The sequence below is a fragment of the Xiphias gladius genome, chromosome 5, assembly GCF_016859285.1.
Source record: "Xiphias gladius isolate SHS-SW01 ecotype Sanya breed wild chromosome 5, ASM1685928v1, whole genome shotgun sequence".
In the NCBI taxonomy this organism is placed as follows: domain Eukaryota; kingdom Metazoa; phylum Chordata; class Actinopteri; order Istiophoriformes; family Xiphiidae; genus Xiphias; species Xiphias gladius.
Window position 1 is genome coordinate 378,468 of NC_053404.1, and position 21,506 is coordinate 399,973.

A 21,506-nucleotide genomic window follows, 5' to 3' on the forward strand; every position below is an offset into this window, starting at 1 on the left:
GAGGTCTGCTTTCTCCTGGCTCCATCTGTAAAGGGATACAGTGCAGGCTTAAAGCACCGGATCAGGACAAGATTATACATCTCACTGTGAGGTAATGAAATACTGCTGAAACAACAGTTACATGTTGATGTTTTGGAAACGAACGGAGCCCAGGTTTTTCCCTGTCTTAACCCTGGGGCCTGACCCGGATGTCACGTTACCTGCAGATCACTAAACAGTGACATTTGTCCCCAGCAACGCTGAATTACCAGCCCTGCTACAAGTAGCACTGAGCTTCGATTGGCGGCCCGCGGTGTGAACGCAGGCTAACAGCTGTTCAACCACTGTGCTGAGACCGAGTGAATGTGATAAGCTAACTGTATACCTGTTTGTTTTTCCCCTCTGCTTCTCTTTGTTGACGTAGCGATAACACGATAAGGTGAGGCGTCTTTTGTGTGTACGAATGCGTCAGTGTATGTTTGAAGTGTACCGTATGGGATTTATGAGCATGTTTTGTGTTTACACTACAAAATAACTTCAGTGCATTCACGCATTATCCTGTGTGTGTTTTGTATGTGCCTCATCCATCTCCTGCAGCTTTAAATGAATGATTTTGCTCCGATCGTTGTTCATAAATGGAAATATCTACATTGGATCAGATTGGATTGGATCAGGTTTCTGTTCATCGTGTCATTAGCCTACATCAATTTATAAAAAATATGCTGCTGATCATACCTGTAGCAGAATCATGGATATACCTTCAGTGCTGATCGGTGGCCTCCTCTCCGCTCTCCTGTAGGTGGATGAAGAAGCCCAGATGTGGGGTTCCTGACCAGATAGGGGGAGCGTCCAAATTCAGTGTCAGGAAACGGCGGTACGCCCTCACAGGACAGAAGTGGCAGCACAAACATATCACGTACAGGTGGGTGGATTCAGGTTCATCAGGAATTTTATGGTCAAGCCTTTTCACTTAATATCGAGGAGGAGTCATTACTCCAACTTCCTTCCAATCCCCGTAACCAACCCGACATGCACAGGAAATCCCAGCTACACACACTGACGCAGGGCATCAATGGAGCTTTTGTCAAGTTGTGAAGACATCCAGTCAATGAGATTAACCTGATGCAGGCCACCAGCCACAAAGAAATAACTGATATCGACACACACACACACGCACACGCACACACACACACACACACACACACACACACACACACACACACACACACACACAAAGGCCTGTGCAGACAAACAGGGCTTTGGGCCTGAGGCAGTGTCATTGACCTTTTCATTAAGATTCCCCACAGAGAGACAGACTCTGTCCTCATGCTCCGCCGATGTGGCAGCCTGTTTGAAAATGGAAGAACCTTGGACTATGTACTGTAGCTCCTTTATGTAGCATTTTGTGCTTGAACATTTCCACATTTCCCACCTGTGGAGCAGAAGAGAAACTACTGAACACATTCAGCAATATTTGATCTTATATAAGGTACAGACGGCTACAGAACCAAAGGTTCAAGCAATGTTTAGTTTCTCTTAAACCATGTTCTTCAAAGCTCGGACTGTAGAAGAAGCAGCTTTATCCCCAACATAACATGTAGCACAAATGGGAAAAGATTGTACCAGTAAGAGCCACACATGCACCAGAGACCTCATCGCCAATTTCATAATTCAAAAGCACTTTTTTTTTTTCTGACAAGTAATAATGTATCGGTTATGTAATATTTCTCTGTTGATTTAGTGAGGTCAGTGTCCCGGATTCTGCAATATTTTATACCTACTATACTGTCGCCTGCCCCCAGCTCCATGTTTCATGGGCTAATCCTCAAGAAGTGGGCCTGTTTATTTATTTTTGCTCTGCCTTGAGGATAAATGTATAAGTGGTATTACATGCTGAATATAATCTAGTGGATCAGTGACCTACAGCTGAAGTAGGACTGTATATCACCGATGGCAGAACTGCTCAGATTCACGCCTCTGCATTTTTCTTTTTAAAATGTTACGCTGGGATTGGGTTTGGAAGCCGTTTCGTGAGCACTGGGTTCGTCTGCGATGGCACAGATTTGAAGGAAAGAGGAAAATGAGCAAGCTTGATGAAGAGTGGAGGAGTAGGTGGGTGGAAATGAGGAGTGTTGGAGGAGAAGCAGCTGCAGAGAGGAAGAGATGAGCTGAGAGGAGGAAACCCCAGTGGAGGGCAGAGGGTGCTCTCTGACAGATTAGGCTTATGTAATAGGATGGGGGCATTTTCAGAGGGTGTGTGTGTGTGTGTGTGTGGTACATTGATGTGTGCCTGGCCTCCAGTCAGCAGTCAGATGTGCCTGCAGCTGCTCCTTTTATCTCAAATTGGTGCAGTGGAGGTAGTTAGAGAATGTAGCACTCTTTGGCAAAGCTTATTTTGCAGGTCCTGTATTTTCCTGCTAATTTCCTGGACAGTTTCCTCATAGTTTCCTAAAGATTTGCTGGTACTTATCTGTAAATTACTGGGATATTTCAGCCCTATGCACTTACGTACTAATGATAAGGGAAATGGAGAGAGTGTTAGTTGCTACAGTTATTAAGTAGCCGCAAGTCATCTGTAATGTGCAGCAGCTTTGACTCATGAGGGATCCAAATAAAGAATTTTTGTTTTTCTTCCTTACCTGCTACATCATTTTTTTTCTTAATAATCGGAATATAGACAGCACGAACTTAATAGCTGTAGCAACTAACTCTTTTTCCATGTCCCTTATAATTGGTACCGAATTGGCCTTTCTCATTGAATATCATTGATATTAACAGATAAATGCCAGCTAATATTTAGGAAATTGTGAGGAAAGTTTCCAGGAAATTAGCTGGAAAATATGGGAGTGAAAAATAAAGCATTACCCACATTTAATACTCTCTCATAAAGGTAGTGTATCGATGACTCATTACTGCAGGTATTTTAGGATACTAATATCAAAATGTTCAACAATACAAGAATTTGTACTAAACAGGAACCATTTCACCTCACAGTTAATCCAGATTATATGCTGGTCCCACTGTTCTCCCTGTTTTTTTTTGTTTTTTTTTTAACCTTGTCTGAGTGTAGACTGGCTGCCGTTGAAGTAGAAAAGGCTGTTTCCATTTCTCCTCCTTAAACAAATGCTTGCATATGAACTCAAGGAACAGCAACAATATGCAGTGTCTTTACTGCTTTGGGAAACTTTGTCTTAATTAAAATAAAATGTAGATTTTTTTACAGGATAATTCCATTGGTTAGCATAACTTTGTATCTGTGAATGGGGACACCACTACAAAAAAGAAAAAACAAGAAACCTAGCGGCCTAGCGGACGATCAGAGGGGCTGTAAACAAACCAACTGCTCAGTCGGATTATCTCAACCGCTTCATTTGGTGGGGACAGCGGGTCAAAGCTCGACCGGGGGGTCGGTCTGTGAACTGTGGTGGATGTTTAAATGTTCCTGTGGTAAAGGGGAATGATCTAAATGTGCTAGCTCCACCCTGTTGCTCAGTGTGTTCATGAAGGGTCTAACATTAGACGACACATTTAGATGTACTAGTTGACTGTACAGATAAATGCTTTTAAGAATAGTTTACCCAGGTTTCATTTCTTATCACTGTGTTGAAACTTAAATCTCTAAGTGGGAGAAAACTGCAATGGCGTCAAGCAAAACTCAACTCAGAGCAGTCTGATGCTACGCCGCACACATTTCCAGGCTGAAATGCAGATACCTTTTGATTTCAAGTTTTATTTTTGCTTTTCGCCAATAAAAGCAGTGTTTACTTTGATTTTTGTACAGATCAGGCTAGCTTTTCCCCCGGTTTCCAGTCTTTGTGCTAAGCCAAGCTAAATAGCTGCTGGTGACGTGACATCGATCTTCTCATCTGAGTCTTGACCAGAACATCCTCGAGCATTCATCTGTTTCTGGGTCTGTGTAGGGCCTTTTTACCTTCTGAAAAAATGCTCAGTGTCATCAGTATAAACTGATGATCTTGATGCTGTAATTAGCTACTTTTCTAGCATAATTTAACTTTGTTTAAAGTCCTTAACTGCTCAAAAATCTGTTTGCTCAGAGCGAATAAGTCAAAGTAGGTGGAAACACACTGTTTGTGTGTATGTATTGGGAATGTGGAGTTGCCCTCCTGGTGGCTCAGTTAAGGTAAGCTAGGGTAGGTATGGCTGGGAAACGTGTTTTGAATCCGGGTTAGAGCCTTTGTCGTGTCCCTCTGTCTCCTCCAAAAACTTCCTTCTTCCTTCGTCAAACTGTGAGTCCCAAAATAATCTTTCAAAAACAACGCTGGCATTTGGAAATTATAACAAATGCATGGTCTCCCCAGGCGTGTGCTAGTTTCCATGTAGCCACATACATACTGTGGGGAGCCACTAATTAGCTTTGGCATGCCCAATCTTCTCCCTGCATGCAGGTACTATTATTGCATTTGGAAGCATTATCCCCTCACAACATGGAGTTTAATATTTGATATGGCCTCAGAGCAGGTTGGATTCTTTCATTTTTCATTTTGCAGCTTCTCCCTGCATGTGTTTCTCTCTTCATCCTTCTCAACGTTAAAACAGGACACACATACAGCGAGATGGGCGACAGAGTCGAATGAAACCATTCCTCAAGTGGCTCCACAGTTGTTGCTAAGGCCTTTCGGACAGAGCCGGAAAGGGACATGTGCTCATGGGGACTCTTCTCCATTTTAGTCTCAAGAAAAACTTTTGGACTCTCTCTGGCCCAGCTGATGTTAATTTGAAAGCAGGATTGTTTCCTTGTGTTTATCACGCATGCACTTTGTGCGTCACCGTCAACTCTACATGAGCATTTCAAAAGACAAACGGACCAATGAGTGCTGCCTCAATGGGGCAGAGATGGTTTGCTTAAATATAACAATAAAGGGTACAGTCTGGAGCTGCTCTATATGAAAGACAGGACCCAGAGAGGACCTCTCTTATGATTCGGTGCTACATAAATAAAACCAAATTGAATTGAATTGAATTACTCAACAGCCAACCCTCACATTCACACACCACTTCAGCTGATATTCAGGACTGTTTCTGTAATTTAAGGGTTTCCAGTGCTCATCTTGAGATGCAAGCATTTATTGTCCAGACTTACTGTAGAAAAGTTGAGTTCACAAACATTTTGTTTCACAGTTTAAGTCACTTACAACACATCTGATCGCAATCAACCAGCCGTCAAAAGGTGGTTGTTGTTGCTTTCGGCTGCAGGCCGAGTTGGTTACGACTGATCGACTGGCTGGTGTGAAACCGTTGATCTCAGATAAAGCTGTGTTGAGAAGAGTTCGGGTTGATTGTTAATGGCATCACATGTGCACAGATAGTGGGATGTACCGTAAGTCTTATGGCTTTCAGTCAACCTACTATGATGAACATGAACGTAGCTTTGTCTGAGTAATGTTAAAATGATGCAGAGTTCATAGAAGGGTCATTAATGCTCCTCTGCACCAATGTAATGTTGCAGTAGGACATGTCTTACCCACCATGCTCAATATCTGTCATGTGAAAAGGTTTGACGGCTGAAGCATGAACACTGGATCAAATCACTATGTGTGTCTGTGCTGTAAATATTGGAGAAATATCCCTATTAAAATCACGATAGATTTAATACATGTCACAAAGCCCCAGATTGCTCTGCTGTGGAAAGGGCAGCGCATTTTCTTTGGTGAGGTTTGAGAAAGCATTAAATTTGACTTCAAGATGTGTGCAGATACCCTGTCTTTCACATTTGTAGGCTTACCTGCAGCACTGCTGTGGACTGTTACTCCACCATCCCTGCTGCTTAATTCAAATACCTTTTTGAGGGTTTGCCTTTTATATTCCATCTCTTCATCATATCTGTGTGTGTCTGCAGGGCTCAGCTCTGTCAAAGCAGAAAATCATTAGCTGGAAGTGAAAGTTTTGCCCAAACTTGCGAGAGTGTAATTAAAGGAAACACATATTTGCTAAAGTGGTAATCAGCTGTCAGCAAGTCAGTCGTGGAAGAGCAGATCGAGGAAGAGAAGCAGTTTGTGCTTTGGTATAAGCAACCAGAACGTCTTAAAAAAAGACTGCAGGATGTTCAGAAGCTCTGTACTTCTACTTTACAACGTCCCTTTTCACTGAATTTGATCCAGTAATTAATCTGAGCTCACATGCAGTTTAAATATGCAGTATATACTGCCTTGCAGCAGCCGACTCATGAGCAATACTCAAAGACAAAAGATGCTCTGACGTTTATTCCTGTCATGGAAAATGACACAGGCACAGATTTTTTTTTTTTTTGGGGGGGGGGCTTTAATCAGCTGGAAACATCTGAAGGAAGAAAAGAGGAAAAATCAGAGATTGGCTCAGTGCTGTTTTGCTGTGCACTTTATTTACATACTGCGCTTATCAACTGAACATCAGCCAACCAACTCTCCACCCAGCTCGGTGTCTGAGCTACCAGCACAATAACACACTGAGTCCTGTGAGTTTACAAGTGTCTCAGTTGGATGATGTAAACTATACCTATCCACCCGTGCCGGGGGAGAACGTGCGAGCGTGACACTGAGATATTTTTGAAGTGAATAAAGTGGAGAGAGGATTTCTTGATTGCCCGAACCAGGCTGGGGCTCTCAGGGGGCACTGGGCTGTTGATAATCCTTAATTAGAAAATAAATTCCAGAGGTAAATTCCTCTCCACACCTGCAGTAAGTCAAAGCCGGCAGGGGAGGCCTCAGCTGTTTCCTCTCGTAAATATGTCTGTTGAGCTCTCCGTTGGCGAACAGGATGAATGTGAAATGGCAGCGTGCAGAGAAAACAGTGATGGGGACAAACTTTTTGGTTTTTTCCTTTTTGGCATAGTGTGATCTCACAGATTGACATGCAGCAGCATCCTTCTTTTTCAGCCGTTGTGTCGGTAACAGTCACAAACTGACTGTATCTGAAGCTTCAGAGGAGCTGGAGCCTGTTTACTTTGCCTGATTAGATATTGTTCTTTCATTTTTCCTCTGAATGGGCAGAAAAGAAAGAAGAAGCTACTCTTAGGTGTGTTTATTTTACCAAACGCTCTGAGACTAGTGTACAACTGATTTGTTTTCCTGACAGTTGAAGGAGAAATCCTGATTTGAAGCCTTCCAGGCCTGATGACAAGAGAAAATTATCTGCCGGTGATGGACAGAGACTTCAGTCTAACTTTTCCTCCCTAACTTTCTTCCCTTTTCCCTGCAGTATAAAGAACGTGACGCCCAAGGTGGGCGCTGATGAGACCCACGATGCCATTCGGCGAGCCTTTGACGTGTGGCAAAATGTGACGCCGTTGCGCTTCGAAGCTGTGCCCTACAGTGAGCTGGAGAGGACCAAGAAAGACGTGGACATCACCATCATCTTCGCTTCAGGTTTCCACGGCGACAGCTCACCCTTTGACGGCGAGGGTGGCTTCCTGGCTCACGCCTACTTCCCAGGGCCGGGAATAGGAGGCGACACACACTTTGACTCAGATGAGCCGTGGACGCTGGGAAACCCCAACCATGACGGTAAGCGTGGACTGGTATTTTTATATACACCGAGTTCCATCGTGGATTCCCACAGGATGCTGTCACACATACTGACATGTGGCATCTAGGCCCTGACTAGAGGTATGGACCCGATCCAAGATGCGGTGGACCTGAACAGAGAGAGGGGGATTGAGAGAGAATGAGAGAGAGAACGCAAACACCAGCGGCAGCAGCAGCAGCAGCGTGATGATCTAGTCCAGTTAACTCAGTCAGTCAATTTACAAGCAGCTGCGGTGGAAAAGAGCAGCGATATAATAATAATAATGATGATGATAGTAATAATGTCGTAGTAGTGGGATGGTCACCGTTTGCCATGGTGGGATCTGAGAGAGGATCAAACCCCGGCTCCTCTCTCAGCGGCACACAGCTGACCAATCACTGTGCGAGTTGGCTGTGATGTCAGAGCATCAGTACGGAAAGTCACACAGTGGGTCAGACACAGACGCCGCTGCCCGACGCTGGGGCGGGCCGGTTCTGAGGCTCTCAGCTGGGACGGAGTATAAAGCCGACTCGGAGCCTCCAGGTTGATGTTGGCCTGGACGCGGGGCCCGTGAAGTCACGGACAATATGAACAGCAGCCTGCGGCAGCACAGGCATCAGGTCAGCGGAGCACTGACGGCTGAAGTACAACGCCACGATGAATCGGGTGCGTTGGATATATGTTTCAGTGAGAGGAATTTGACTGCCCGAACTAGCTCACAGGCTTAGCTTTGATAATGAAATATTATTTGTCATTCTAGCTTGTTTTAAAGCCTGTAATGTCATTTCCTATCACTCTCTGGAGATCTACGGTACTATATTATACTACACATTACACTGAGTTTCCAGTAATTAGCCTCAAGGAAAACAAACACTGTAGCTGTGAGACAGTATAATCTTAATGATTTTTTTTGTGTGGGTTTCTATTTTTGTCAGTTTTATTTATTTAGCCCCAAACCACAGATTTGCCTCGAAGGACCTTACGGTCTGTGCAGCAAGCAACGCCCTCTGTCCTAAAACACTTTAACATTACCTGTGACAAAATAATCTTAACAGAAAGATCAGCTTAACAGCAGCTTTCAGACTTTCAACCTCATCTCGTGGTCTTTATTAGCAAAAGACACAGCTGTCAGCATGTAGGAGCAGTAATTTGTTGCACCGCTCATCACTGGGAAAAATTGCCACGTTATCAATGCATAGCGCTACTCAGTAGACACTTTCTATTGGTCGTGGAGTTCTGAAATGTCAGCTCTTTAAAGAAGTCGGGGAATTCTTTACTCCATTTGAATATAGCAGAAAGGATTTCAGAGCTGGCTTCATGCATTTGTTGCTCAAAATTGGGGTTTTCAAAAGAACTGCCACTGTATAATATTTATGATCGTTTTGAACTGCACACCGATCGCTGTATACAGACTACTGTAGATATTCCCTCAGATGAGTGGTTCATCAAAGAATCCTTCGTGCCCTCTCTAACAGTGAAACGGTGCGAATGTGGAAGTGGAAGATATTTTATCATGATACAGGTTTTCTGTATTTACAGTATAGAGCACATCTCCTCTCACTGAAGCACAGCTTTTGATTCTCTGCTGCCAGGTCTGATGTACTGCGGGGTAACACTGTGTCTACGCAGAAGGGGTCACACAGCCTGTGTAGACAGCTGCACTGATGAAAGTGGGAGTGTATCTGCTCCATCAGACACTTGTGAGACGGACGGCTGAAACGCTTTATGCCGTGATGCCCGCCGGGGGTTGGGTTTGCTGGGGAGTGTACTGGTCTTTCCTGGCGTGGTTTGAGTCTGATCTGTCGAGGCTTGCTCAGTCCTTTCTCCCTCTGAAAACTGAACCGCTGTATAGTGATCACATCACCTCTCTCTGCACTGCCAGCTCGTGCCCGAGCTGAGCGATTGCCCTCTGAGCTGTACAGCTTGTCAGGCTGTTTGTTAGCCTCCAGCGGGCTCTGTATGTCAGTCGGTTGTGTGGGTTGCATGTTGAGCAGCTGTGTTGCTGTTTAGTGTTGTAGTAGTGAGGCTCAACAGATCCCTGCCAGTGTGTGTGTGTGTGTGTGTGTGTGTGTGTGTGTGTGTGTGTGTGTGTGTGTGTGTGTGTGTGTGTGTGTGTGTGTGCCAGTGGCAGCCAGTTGACTAAGCTCCCAGGTCGCCTTCTGAACCCTATGCAGCCTTCACTGCGGTGATGACAGGGCTTTGTAAGGGAGTAGATGGAGAAAGAGACAGAGGAAAGGAGGATGGAGGATGAACCAAAACACTGTTAAAGGAGACATAATACAGTTAAAGTTAAGTAAGAGCTACGGCAGTCAAAGGTAAATGGATGCCTGGTCCATTTCCTTCACTGGAATTTTGTTGCAGCGGATTCTCAAATGTGGATGTGCTCTCTCTCTCTCTCTCTCTCTGTGTCTCTGTCTCTCTCTCAACCCAGCCGGTCGGGGCAGACCCCCCCCCACCATGAGCCGGGTTGTGTTCAAGGTTTCTACCTGTTAAAATAGAGTTTTTTTCTCGCCGCTGTCGCCCAGCGCTTCTCCATGGGGGAATGTTGGGTCTCTGTAAAGACAACTATAAAGAGTCGGGCCTCGACCTGCTCTACATGAAAAGTGCCCTGAGATAACCTCTGTTTGGATTTGGCCGCTACATAAATAAAACCAGATAAAACCGAATTCAGCATCCATCTTTGAATTGCTCAGTAAATCTAAGGGGCAAGCCTGCCCTGTGGTCCACACAGGAGTCATGACTGTTACTGAGTATTGAGTCAGAGCAATGGCAGAGATGAGGACATGCTCCTGAGAAAAAAGACACAAATGAGAGAGAAAGAAGACGAGTTGCTAGCAGGAGGGAGATAAAAGAGAGAGAGGATAAGAGAGAATGGCAGAGTATCTCTAGACAAATATTGGAGGTTCAAGAGCTCACAAGAGAGACAGACGGAGAGAGAGAGACGGAGAGAGCAGCATAGCGAGAAGTAAAGAAAACATTTGATGAGGAAAGGGGAGAGAGGAGAGCAGAGGAGAGGAGTGGGAGCTGCTCGGCACTATGCGTCGGAAATAGAAGTGAGGAACTTGCTGTGGAAGAGTGAATTTTAAGTAGGAGCAGAGGGGGCTCTTGTAGGCTTAGATAATATGTTGTGAACGGTTTTATTCAAGGCTTCTGAGAATGCGTCGTTTGATCGAACTGACTCCTGCAGCTTGAATAACACGATAGACAACGATAACCTGAAGTAAACTGATGATGCATCTGCTGTTTCATTCGCTCACACGATGAACATATATCCACACACACGTGCATGTGTGCAGGTGAAGATGCACTCTGAACACACACAAGCCGATCCTGTGTTGTCATCCCTGCCGTCGTGCCTGGGAGGATGGACAAGCAGCTGTCATTGAAGGCTATGATTCACCCCCTTCGACACACACACACACACACACTCTGCTCTCCCTTCAATGCAGCATTAATATATTAATAGAGCCCTGCTGTGGCCCACTCCGCTGTGAAAACATCCCATAATGCATGCAGTTCTAATACACACTCTCCATCTGGCTTTCTTGCCAAATATGAACATGCACTGGCTGAATCCCGACCACTTGCTGTGGCCGGCGTCGCTCTTATTCCTGCATGATGACTAGTGTTACACTCAGATGAATTTCTGCAGGCGGATACAGCTGGACGCTACCTATAGTCAGCGCTTTGTGCTGAGATATTGAATATCTTGAAATTTTACAACCCTTATGCCAAAGACTACCACAGATATCAGGTACTCTGTATTCCTGCCAGGATGTTTCTCGTCTTGGCGCGACAGCAAAACCTCTGAGGCAGTGTGTAGATTTTGAGGAGCTACAACTAGCAAACTCCTGTAAGATGATAGGGCTGCCAGTAGTGCTAATGTTACTACTAATAATTAAACATAGTCACGTGTCAGTATGTGCAGATGCAACCCGTGTGGCTGTCGAACCGCAGGTATGTTGTGGCATGATTTTGATACCGAGTCAGCTTTTCTTATAGTGAGCACGTTTAAACTGAAGCCCGACTGATGTCAGTATCTGAGAATAATATAAATCCAAAATACAGTATTTACTCGTCTTTAATAGAAACACATACAATAACAACACAAACATTTTGTGGTAAAGAAATGTCTGAGTGAAATGTTTGATAAAAGATACTGACTATATGATCAGACTACTATAACTACTGAACGTTCAATTTAATTTTGAAGGGGGGGGGGGTCACTGACTGGCCAGCGTCAGATTTTTGATATGACGCCTTGCATCAGCGGTAGAGGGACAAACAGGTGGTGTCCAGGGTGTGCAGGGTCTTTGATGATGGTCCTGGCCCCCTTTATCAGATGGCTAGTGGAGACGCTGTCCAGATTAGATAGTTCTATCCTGATCACTCAGGTCTGTGTACCACAGAGCGGAAGCTCTTGATGGTGCTGCGGTAGGAGCTGCTGGGGTGGTCGGTCCTGTTTTAGCAGGCTCGGAGAGAACAACCAACGTTGAGCTTTTCTCACCAGCTAGGAGGAGTTGACAGTCCAGGTGAGATCCGTTGTGACGTGAACCCCAGGAGTTTGAAGCTCTCCTCTCTCTCCACTTCCTCTCTGTAGACATAGGTGGGAGAGTGGACAATCTTCTTTTTCCTCCTGAAATCCACAATGATCTCTTTTGTCTGGGTGGTGTCGAGGGGCAGGTTGTCGTTCAGACACAGCCCAGAAAGATGTTGAACCTGTCCCTTTGTCGTCCGAAATCAGTTCCAACAGTGGTGGTGTCGTCAGCGAATTTAACGGTAGGGTTTGTGGGGTGAATGTGGCTGCGGTCGTGTGTACAAACAGTGAAGAGTAGGGTGGATGAGGTCTTAGATCCAGTCGGGACCCTCTGTGGTCTGCATTTCCCTCTGTGGTCACAGCTTCAGCATCGGTCGAGAAGATCCTGAGTCGACTTGCATTTTGTCAAATCAGTCAAATCATTGCACTTTTTTTAAAATTTGTGTCATGGGATGCAGAGCAATTCAGGAGCAACCGTGTAGCGGGCTGTGAACTTCACGAACTGAGTCTCAAAATGACGGACCCACAAAAAAACCACAGAACTAACTGATGGAAGTAGACACAGGTGGTGGAAATGGAAGGCGGTGTGACTCGTTTTTGTCGGCCGCTCCGAAGCGCTCAGCTCCGGTGCTGACTGTCAGTGAGGTCGGCTAAGTTGCTTTGAATCCGACGCCGGTGCAAACTCCACCACCGCCGTCCAGTGTGGCTGAGTCCTCGGCCGATGGAGCTGTCAGCAGCCAGTCAGGGCAGAGGATTTTACAACTGAATTATGAGCGGTATGCACATTTTCACTTTCTTTGACTGCGTGGAAATCTGACGTTTTCACATCACAGAGGATGAACAAAGACGGTCACTCGTGGGTCTGATACAGGAGTTTAGTGTGGCGGCTGCTCTGCAGCTGAGCCGATGCAGTGTAACTCTCATATTTGTTGAAAAGACATCAGCAGGACCGAGTGTGTTTACATGTGCCTGAGTCACGATCAGGTTCTTGGAGAATCCTGGTCATGTGCTCCACATGTAAAACATCATATCCTAGTTTCCTTCAACTGAACAGCACCGTGCCACATGATGGGGTGGTGGCAGAAGTTGACCCAGACGACAGTTTTTACGGAGCTTTTTGCGTTGTCGCTCCCACTGTGTTGACACAGTGGTCCCGTTAAAATGAGAGGCTTATCTGTCCAGAACGCTGCCTTCGCGCTACTCAAATGTCTGTATGGAGCTGATGGAGTTAAAGAGCCAGTTGCCTTACGAGTCCAAGACCTCTATACACTGTATTCCTCAAGGTGCTTGGCTGATTTTTAAATGTCCCATATTCCACATGTGCAGAGATGTAATTTTTTTTCTGTCAGATCATAAGCTCACATCTCCAAAATCCAATATTTTCATAGGAACATGTAGGTGGATGTTTGTTTTAATCTAGATATTGTCTCAAAATATCTGCCAACAGAGGTAGATAATTTTAATGTATTTCCAGTGCAGCCTGTTTTAAGGGTTTGTAATCCGTCTATCATTCATCTCGTCTCTCTCTCTCTCCATGTGTCCTAGAACAGCTGCGAATGATGTAATTTTAGCTCAGAACAGCAGGTTATGTCTGGCTTTTCTTCTCATTTTCTCATCCTTCTCTCTTTTAGTCTCCTCTCCCTCCTTTTATTGTGTTTTAAAAGTTACACCTTCACACACACACAAACACACAACAGAGATGAGCTCCTGTCCGGTAAGATGCCCGTGCCGGTCACGCCTAATCCCCCTAAACTGTTGTCGAGAAGGATCAGTCGTCGCGGCGACCGTTCGCAGCATCGTGCCATAGATGATGTTGTTGTTTTGGATGGTGACGTCACCGAAGCACACTGGAGGATTAATCCCTGACTGCATGGAGATAAACACTTGCATACACGTGTTGAAGTACTGTCTCTGTGTCTCTCTCTCTCTCACACACACACACACACACACGCACATCCTTGTTTTATTATATCCGTGGGGACTGGTCACTGATACAGTGCCTAACCCGACCCTGACCCTAACCTGAGCCCTAAAACCAGGTCTTAACTCCTCAAACAGCCATTTAAACTTGTGGGGTCCAGCATTTTGGTCCCCACGAAGCTGTCGGACCCTGCAAGTATAGCGGGCTCCTGTTTTTTGGACCCCACGGATATAGTAAAACAAGCCCCGTCTCAGATGTTTGAGGACAGGATTACTCCAGAGCTGTTTTAGCGCACGCAGCAGAATGAGGTTCTTATTAGGATTAGCTAATGGTATTTTAAGAGAGACTCGGATATTCGGTGTACAGCGGCCACTTTCGATATGTGTGTGTCTTGATGTTCTTATCATGTACAAGAGAAATTGGTGTTATGTCTGCAAAGTCAAGCACACTTGGAAAAGGGATAACCACACTAACATCAAGAAAGAGGCATCTCATCTGAGGAATTTTTGGCAAAATAATGATGTAAACGAGTACATCTGATCACTTTTGACTTACTGCCTCCTCACCTTCATCGAACCAGTAATGTGACAAAAAAGCAAAAAATTCACTGGTTCCAGCTTCTCAAATTTGAGGATTTGCTGCTTTTTTGGGGGGTTTATATCTTTTCAAATTGAATATCTTTGAGTTTTTGCACAAAATTAAAGATTTGAATACATCACCTTGGGCTCTGGGAAATAATATTTACAATGGACAAAGTAATCGATTGAGAAGATAATCTGCAGATTGATTAAAAAAAAACACAATGGCTGTGGCCGACCATCCACTTGTTATCTTAGCTGTGCAGCATCAAATCACTTCATCATCTGGCTTTGAGATACATCTTTAACAAATACAGACGGAGGCAGAGACGTTTGGAGAAGATCTGTCTGACGGACAGGGCACGCAAGTCACCTACAGTCGGGTGAGAAATTAAAAGAAGAGCCTGTATAAATGAGCAGAGAAAGGTATTGATCACTGGTGCTTTTAAACACGAGGACACGAGGGGTCATTGAACGCTTCGATGAGGTCAGTCATTTGCTATGGCCGAACCTATGGGCGATTTTGGACCGACGCGTTAGACGGCGCTCTCCACCACCATCAACGTTCCTCCGAAAGAGGGGATATCTCCAGTAGAGCTCCAGAGAATCTCACATTCATCCTCAGTCAGGCCAGTGTTATCGGTTTCACACTTCACACCCTCCTCCGTGCTGTGCTTGTGGTAATGAGTGCGGTGGTTGACAGTGGACTCCATGATCACACCACACATGCCAAAGCCCAGCGCCAGAACCTTTTATGCTCAACATATCATGCCTGGAAGGAGTTCAGAGCACCAGCCAGTGAAGAGCGTTTGACACAGAGGTTTAGAGAAATCCTTCTTTTATGAAGACTGACGGATTTACTCGTGTCTGTCTATGTCGTGTGTGAGGGAGAGGATTTGTTTTAGCAACATTTAAATGAGACATTTCCAACAGTAGATTCAAGTTTTTTGGCTAAAGGAAGTTGTTAGCAAGTTTTATTTCATCATAATCAAACTCTGTTCATATCATTTTGGTGTTGGAGCTCATTTCCAATTGACAGAAAAAGTAAACTGGATATTTATAGTCTGACAGCTGGCAGGTGTGAAGTCGTACGTGACGTGTACATACAGTAGATAGTGTGTACAAAAAGGTCAACATCCTTGTTGATTTAACAAAATTGAGCGAAACGCCGGGTTGATTTGTTTGTTTTGTGTATCCATCCTGGAGCTAGATAACAACACTGCTATGTCCCAAAGCTGCTGGCACCTTCAAACAAACAGGCCGCCGTCTCTCTCTCTCAGCAGTTTCCTTCTCTCCCACCGCCTTTGACCAAAGAGAGACAAAGAGGAATATTAAAAAGAAACACACCGACTGTCATGATCTGTCCTTGGATCTCTTGTTCCATCTCATTTTATCCAAGCTTATTATGAGCATTCACACATTATTGTGTTAGGGATTATACAATGACAGGTGCTAGCGTTATTTTAGCCAGGGTGATGCACAGTGAGAGATGACAGGGAAGGAGTGTTAGGGGGTGGGTAATCAGCCACTACCCCCATTGAGAATGCAACATCCCTGGAGGCAAAACAGATAGAAGTGGTCCTGCAGCTCCTACAGCCGCCCTACATTCCTCGACTGCTTGGATTTAGAGACGGATGGATGAATAGCTTTGAGGGATGGATAGATAGATGGATGCATGGATGTGACAATGAAACAGGGAGAGTAAGAAACATCATGGAAAATGTTTCACCCAAAGGTAAAATCTGGATGCAGAGGCAGAGCGCTGGAGGAAAGTGAAGAGAGGATGTGGAGGGATTCAGTGTGAACACAGGATAGGGAAGAAAAAGCTGGAACTGGAGACAGAGATGATTGGATTGTCTTTTCATCAGACCTCAACGTGCCACGACCAATTTTGAAAGGGAGCACATTAGTGGGAGGTGTTTTTTTTTTTTTGTTTTTTTTCTCCACAGTATTCCATTTCTGTGCAACAAAAAAGGCGAACAAGCAGACAGTCATCGGCGCTTTATCACAAGGTCATCTTTGTGGGCTGAGGCCGTGGTGTTTTTCTTTGTGAAAAATCAAAGCAATGCACGCAGGAATAGATAAGACAGATTCCATTTTAACTGTAATGCAGACTGAGGCTGATTGGATTTTCTAAAAAAAAAAAAAAAAAAACTAAAAAAAAACATTACCACCACCACTGCATACCATGACTGTACACGCACACCCCGGCTCACCCAAGGGTGACTTATAAGGCCTGGTATGCCTTCAAGGACCTCCAGCCTCCAGTAGTATCAGTGATAAAACAAACATAACACTGCATGCATGCTAGACCTACACACAGGAAATGAGAGATTCCAGGGCTTTATTATTTTCCTCACCTTTGCCCCCAGAATGAACCAAAGAGGTTAGAAAAACACACTGTCACCGGGAGGAAAAATACACCAAGAATTTATGTTTCCAGGGATCGGGATTAGATAATGGGGGCTGGGTGGATGGGGCACTCAATAACAGAGTGATGATTGGTTGAGGAAGGGGATGTCAGGATGGGCTCCACATTGATCAGCTGATTGATTGATGGTCATTGGAGAAAGCTCGGCTCCCGGGCGTCGATTGGCAGAGCGGTTTATCATCGACGTCCGATCCTGTAACTTGACTGTACATTCAAAGCCGCTGTCGTTTTGGCCGTTTTTACCAGCAGACAGTGAATGGAAATCAATCTTCAGCTTCTTAGCAGTGGACAGTGCAGACATTGTTGCCCGGAGCCGCCTCTTTCGAGTCAGGGTATTGTAACGAAAGAGAAAATATAAGAATAGAAAAGAGAGAAGAGAAAATTGGAGATGTTAGAGCAAGTAGAGCACAAGAGAGGGAAGAGGCAGAGAGGCTGAGGAGTGGAAGAGCATATGGTGTCCTTGCAGGTTTATTTTTAGGTTACTACTCCTACTGGGTGATGAGGAGGAAGTGGTGGACTCTGTCTATTCCACCCTGCTTCTCTTCTCTTCTCTGTTGTTCCTCCCTGGTCACTCTCACACTCACTCTCTCGGTTAAGTTCAGTGGATTTAGTTGGTATGATGCTTCATGTGTTTCCAAAGCACTGCTTAAGATGTTGAAATGAGAACGAGTACAAAAGAAAGTTGCAAAAATGGGGATTAAAAACATACGCAGGTGAAAGTTTAAGTAAAAAGGTAAAAGAAGAAGCCCACTTTGTTTGCTTGATTGACTTGATGATATTTCCTGCTAGCTGTCCAACACTAGCCCAGATTGAAGAGTAATTAATCCTTGTTGTCCAGACATGGAAATTACAGTGTATATTTTTCCGAATGTTGGAAAGAATGTCTCTGTATGTTGTTTGGACAAAGTTTAGGAAGTTCAGTTCGTCTAGAGAGTGAGGTCCATCCGTCAGACTGTGGTCACTCGGTCTGTACATTGTCACGGTCTTTTTTAGGCTTCTTATCAGGTATTTCGGTCAGCTAGTCTGCCGCTGCATGTTATTCCAGTTCGTATTTGAATTTATCGTTCCGTTCCAGCAAATGATGTATTTTTGTTTTTCTTCGGTTGTAATTTGGTCTAATTTTCTAAGTGACAGTCTCCCCTGTGTCCTGTGGCTGACCCAGGTTCGTGATGTAGATAGGGGACACTAGGGGCTTGGTACTGTTATTGAGTAGAGTCGCTACTTTTCATGTTGCTCCAGATCTTTGTGAATGTTAAGGACTAAGGAATAGTGAGCTCCTACCCTTTAAACATAAGAGAGTGTGAGCTTTACTTTGGACGTTAAGAGCATGTCTGCAGAGCTCTGTACGCAACGTTACGGTCGTGCGCTCTGTGGTGCATTTTAAGTGGCTTGTTTTTACAACGTTCTGTCCTGGGACCAGATGAGGCTCTGATTTTCTTAGGAAAGCATTTGTTGTTTCTGAAGAAATGGTCTGAATGTAAAACCTATTCATTACTCTGTGGTGAATTTAGATTTAAATTTAATCCTCAATTGAGTTTCTGCTGAAGTTTTCTGTAAACTTGATGCTTGCTGAGTGCTTTTCTATCGGATTCCCAGCTATATGAAATTATACTTCATTTCAGTTTACCCTGGATATTTTTTAGAAAGTGAGTTTGTGTCATTAAGTTGCAGGGTGCAGGTCTGATAACAGTGAAAGTCCAGGCCTTTTTGAAGCCCTTATTTAGTGAAACAGATGTGTGTCATCTGCATAAAGGAGGATTTGCCTTCTGTGTCTTGATTTAGATTCGGTATTTGTAATTGTTTGTGTAATGTCACAACCCATTGACTGGAACAGTGACAAAGATAAAAACTGATCTCTAATCTAATGGGTTTTTGTCTCCAAGCTCCTGCTCAATTAAGGGTTAGTCCAGACAAGTTTTTAAAAAAAATCCCTGTTCTTTCAAGGTTGTTCGGCTTCTCAGAAAACCTTCCTCTGTTAACATCTTTCCTTTGTCCTTCTGTCTCTGTCTTTGTCCCTATATCTCCTCTGCGTTGCCGCTGCCTTCCTCTATCTCTCAGAGAAAATAAATGGGGAGAATCAGATGCTTTTTTCTTACCACAGGAGCAGATCTTTATCTTTTACTAGAAGCATGAGTATGTGTGAGTCCTGAGGACGTCCAGAGCGGCTACCTTGGGGCAGGCAGTAGGAACAGTATCGATGGTTGAGTTACTGTGAGTAGAAGAATTTGTGGGAGGACACAAGCGGTAAAACAGCAGAGAAAACCTGCAGCCACACACACACACACACACACACACACACACACACACACACACACACACACACACACACACACACACACACACACACACACACACACACACACTCTTCAAGGGTGCTGGAAGAACCCACAACCTTGCAGCCAGTTTATCTCAGGGATGCAGCATGACAGTTGACTTTACATGATGTAACGCTATGATATGATATAGTGCAACATTATACATCATGTATGATACTACATGATCCAGACTCAGAACATGACGAATATACTTGATGCAATGACATATCACATAATACATAAATATGTATTATACTATTCAATGTATGTCTGTGAGATATGGTATAATACATACAGCTCAGTATGTTTAATGAGCAGCAGCGATTGTGCTGTGTAGTTTCTTTTTGCCCGGGGCAATGCTTCTCAGGCAACATGCAGCCTGTCATAACCAGTGATTTGTGGAGGTTGCTACAGGAGGAGCTGCAGACACAATTCAGGGATGAAAATAGTACCGCAAACTGTTTATAAATGAAAAAAGGAAGGCACAATAAACAATGTTTAATTGATATGTATGGATGTAACTGCAGGTAATAGCATTGACATATATGTTTTTTTCAATTATTTATTTTTGGTTAAATAACCCCAGCTTCACTGTGTCCACCCCCCCTTCTGAAACTATAGCTGCGCCCTTGAAACCATTAGTATTATTAGAGACCGTTAGTGGAACGACTAGCACCCTGTACCTGCGCTGGAATATTTGCTGGATTTGCTTAACAGCACATAAATAAACAAACTGCTTCATGGTACAAGTCCGGAGCTGAAGGTGTCAGACTTTGCAGCACTGGCAGCTGGTTACTAGAGTTAAAGTTAAAGTCTTCCAGTGCGTAAGCTCTTCACTGAAGCCAGTAACAGGGAGGGCTGAGGTGCAGGAATCTGCATTGTTTTTATGGCAGGAGGCCACAGAGTTTATGGGAAACGTGGTCTTAAATGTCTGTTAATATTAGCTTTGAAAATAGCACGTGTTAGATGAAGACTACTACGTGTTTTGATTAGCTATATACTGGAGTTTAAATTTGCTAGATACAGCGCTTTTACTACCTTGCTTATTATATGTGAAAATATCTTTTACGGTTACACAACAGTGTTAGTTAAATTTCCAACTTTGGAGACAGATAAGGCAGTTAAATCATGGTTTTCACACTTCCATAAAGAAAATGAAACGGTGAGAAGAAAGCAGAGATATCATCATGTGTTCCTGCCCACCAGGCTGCCACTAGAAATAGACGGCCGCCTACTGACAGCAGCATCAACTTCCACGTGGGCGGCAGTACTCTCTTCCGCCCCCACACGTGAACACACACACGCACACAAATCATGCACCGGGGGAGGCTTGCCCTCCCACCAGTCAGTCAGATGCTCTCATAACCCCGTACCCATAATCCTTAGCAAACAAAAAGTGTAAACAACCTTGCCCAGGGTACATCTCGTTCCGAGAGCACACGCATTTTAACACTCTTCAAGGAATATCTGCACACTTTGTATTCAAAGCTGGAAGTAGCCATGTCAGAGTTCTGCATTTCTAAGGGGACATGTTTGAATCTTTTAGGATGCTTTGGCACAGGAAGCAGCTGGTACTTCAGTGAAGACTCGCCCTTTGCTACTATTTGGATCATGAAAGGAAACTGTGTTTTCTACAAACCCAGACAGTCGCTTGTAACCCGCTTACATCAAGACCTCAGGCTAGAAACTCCTAAACACATCATTGTCTGTAAATATCTGGTTTGTAGTGCTGGAAGAATCCTGCATCCTGGAAGAAAGTCTCACCTCATAAAGCTTCTGTTGGTCCAGCCATAATAAGCAAGATGGGTTTTGGCAACTGTTTAAACACAGAAAAAGACATAAAGCACTAGAAAAGACTAAATTTACCAAAGACAGATTGTGTGTGCTCGTTGCTGAAATTCAGTGGTCAAAGCATTTGAGATGGTTGAAATACTGAAAGAAGTGGAAATCGGGGTTAAAATGGAAGCTGAAGCTGAATTGTTTCAGTGTTGCGGTAAGCATGCACGGGTGAAGCGTCACGTGTTGAAAGGCAGTGAATATTTTGTTTTCCTCCACAAGAGGCTAGAAATGAGAAAACGTGACCAAAGACCGTGAAGGACCAGGCCCAGTGTGTGTAGAAGTTGAGGATATTTGGGGGATTGGTGCGGCTTTTCTTCTTTGCTGAACTTCTTAATGACGTAGGTAGGGTCCAAAGTGGGGCTCTTCGAGGTGTGTTTACCCAGACCATGCTAAAAGAGAAGCATGG

At 44.3% G+C, this 21,506-nt stretch overlaps 1 protein-coding gene across 1 annotated transcript in view; it reads left to right on the forward strand.

Annotated features, from left to right (window-relative positions):
* LOC120790153 (matrix metalloproteinase-16-like) overlaps window positions 1-21,506 on the forward strand; it is a 77,629-nt gene that overhangs the window by 20,302 nt on the left and 35,821 nt on the right. The window contains exons 3-4 of the mRNA XM_040127503.1: window positions 779-901; window positions 7,174-7,478. Of these exons, the coding sequence (XP_039983437.1) occupies window positions 779-901; window positions 7,174-7,478 (428 nt within the window). The remainder of the gene's footprint in view (window positions 1-778; window positions 902-7,173; window positions 7,479-21,506) is intronic.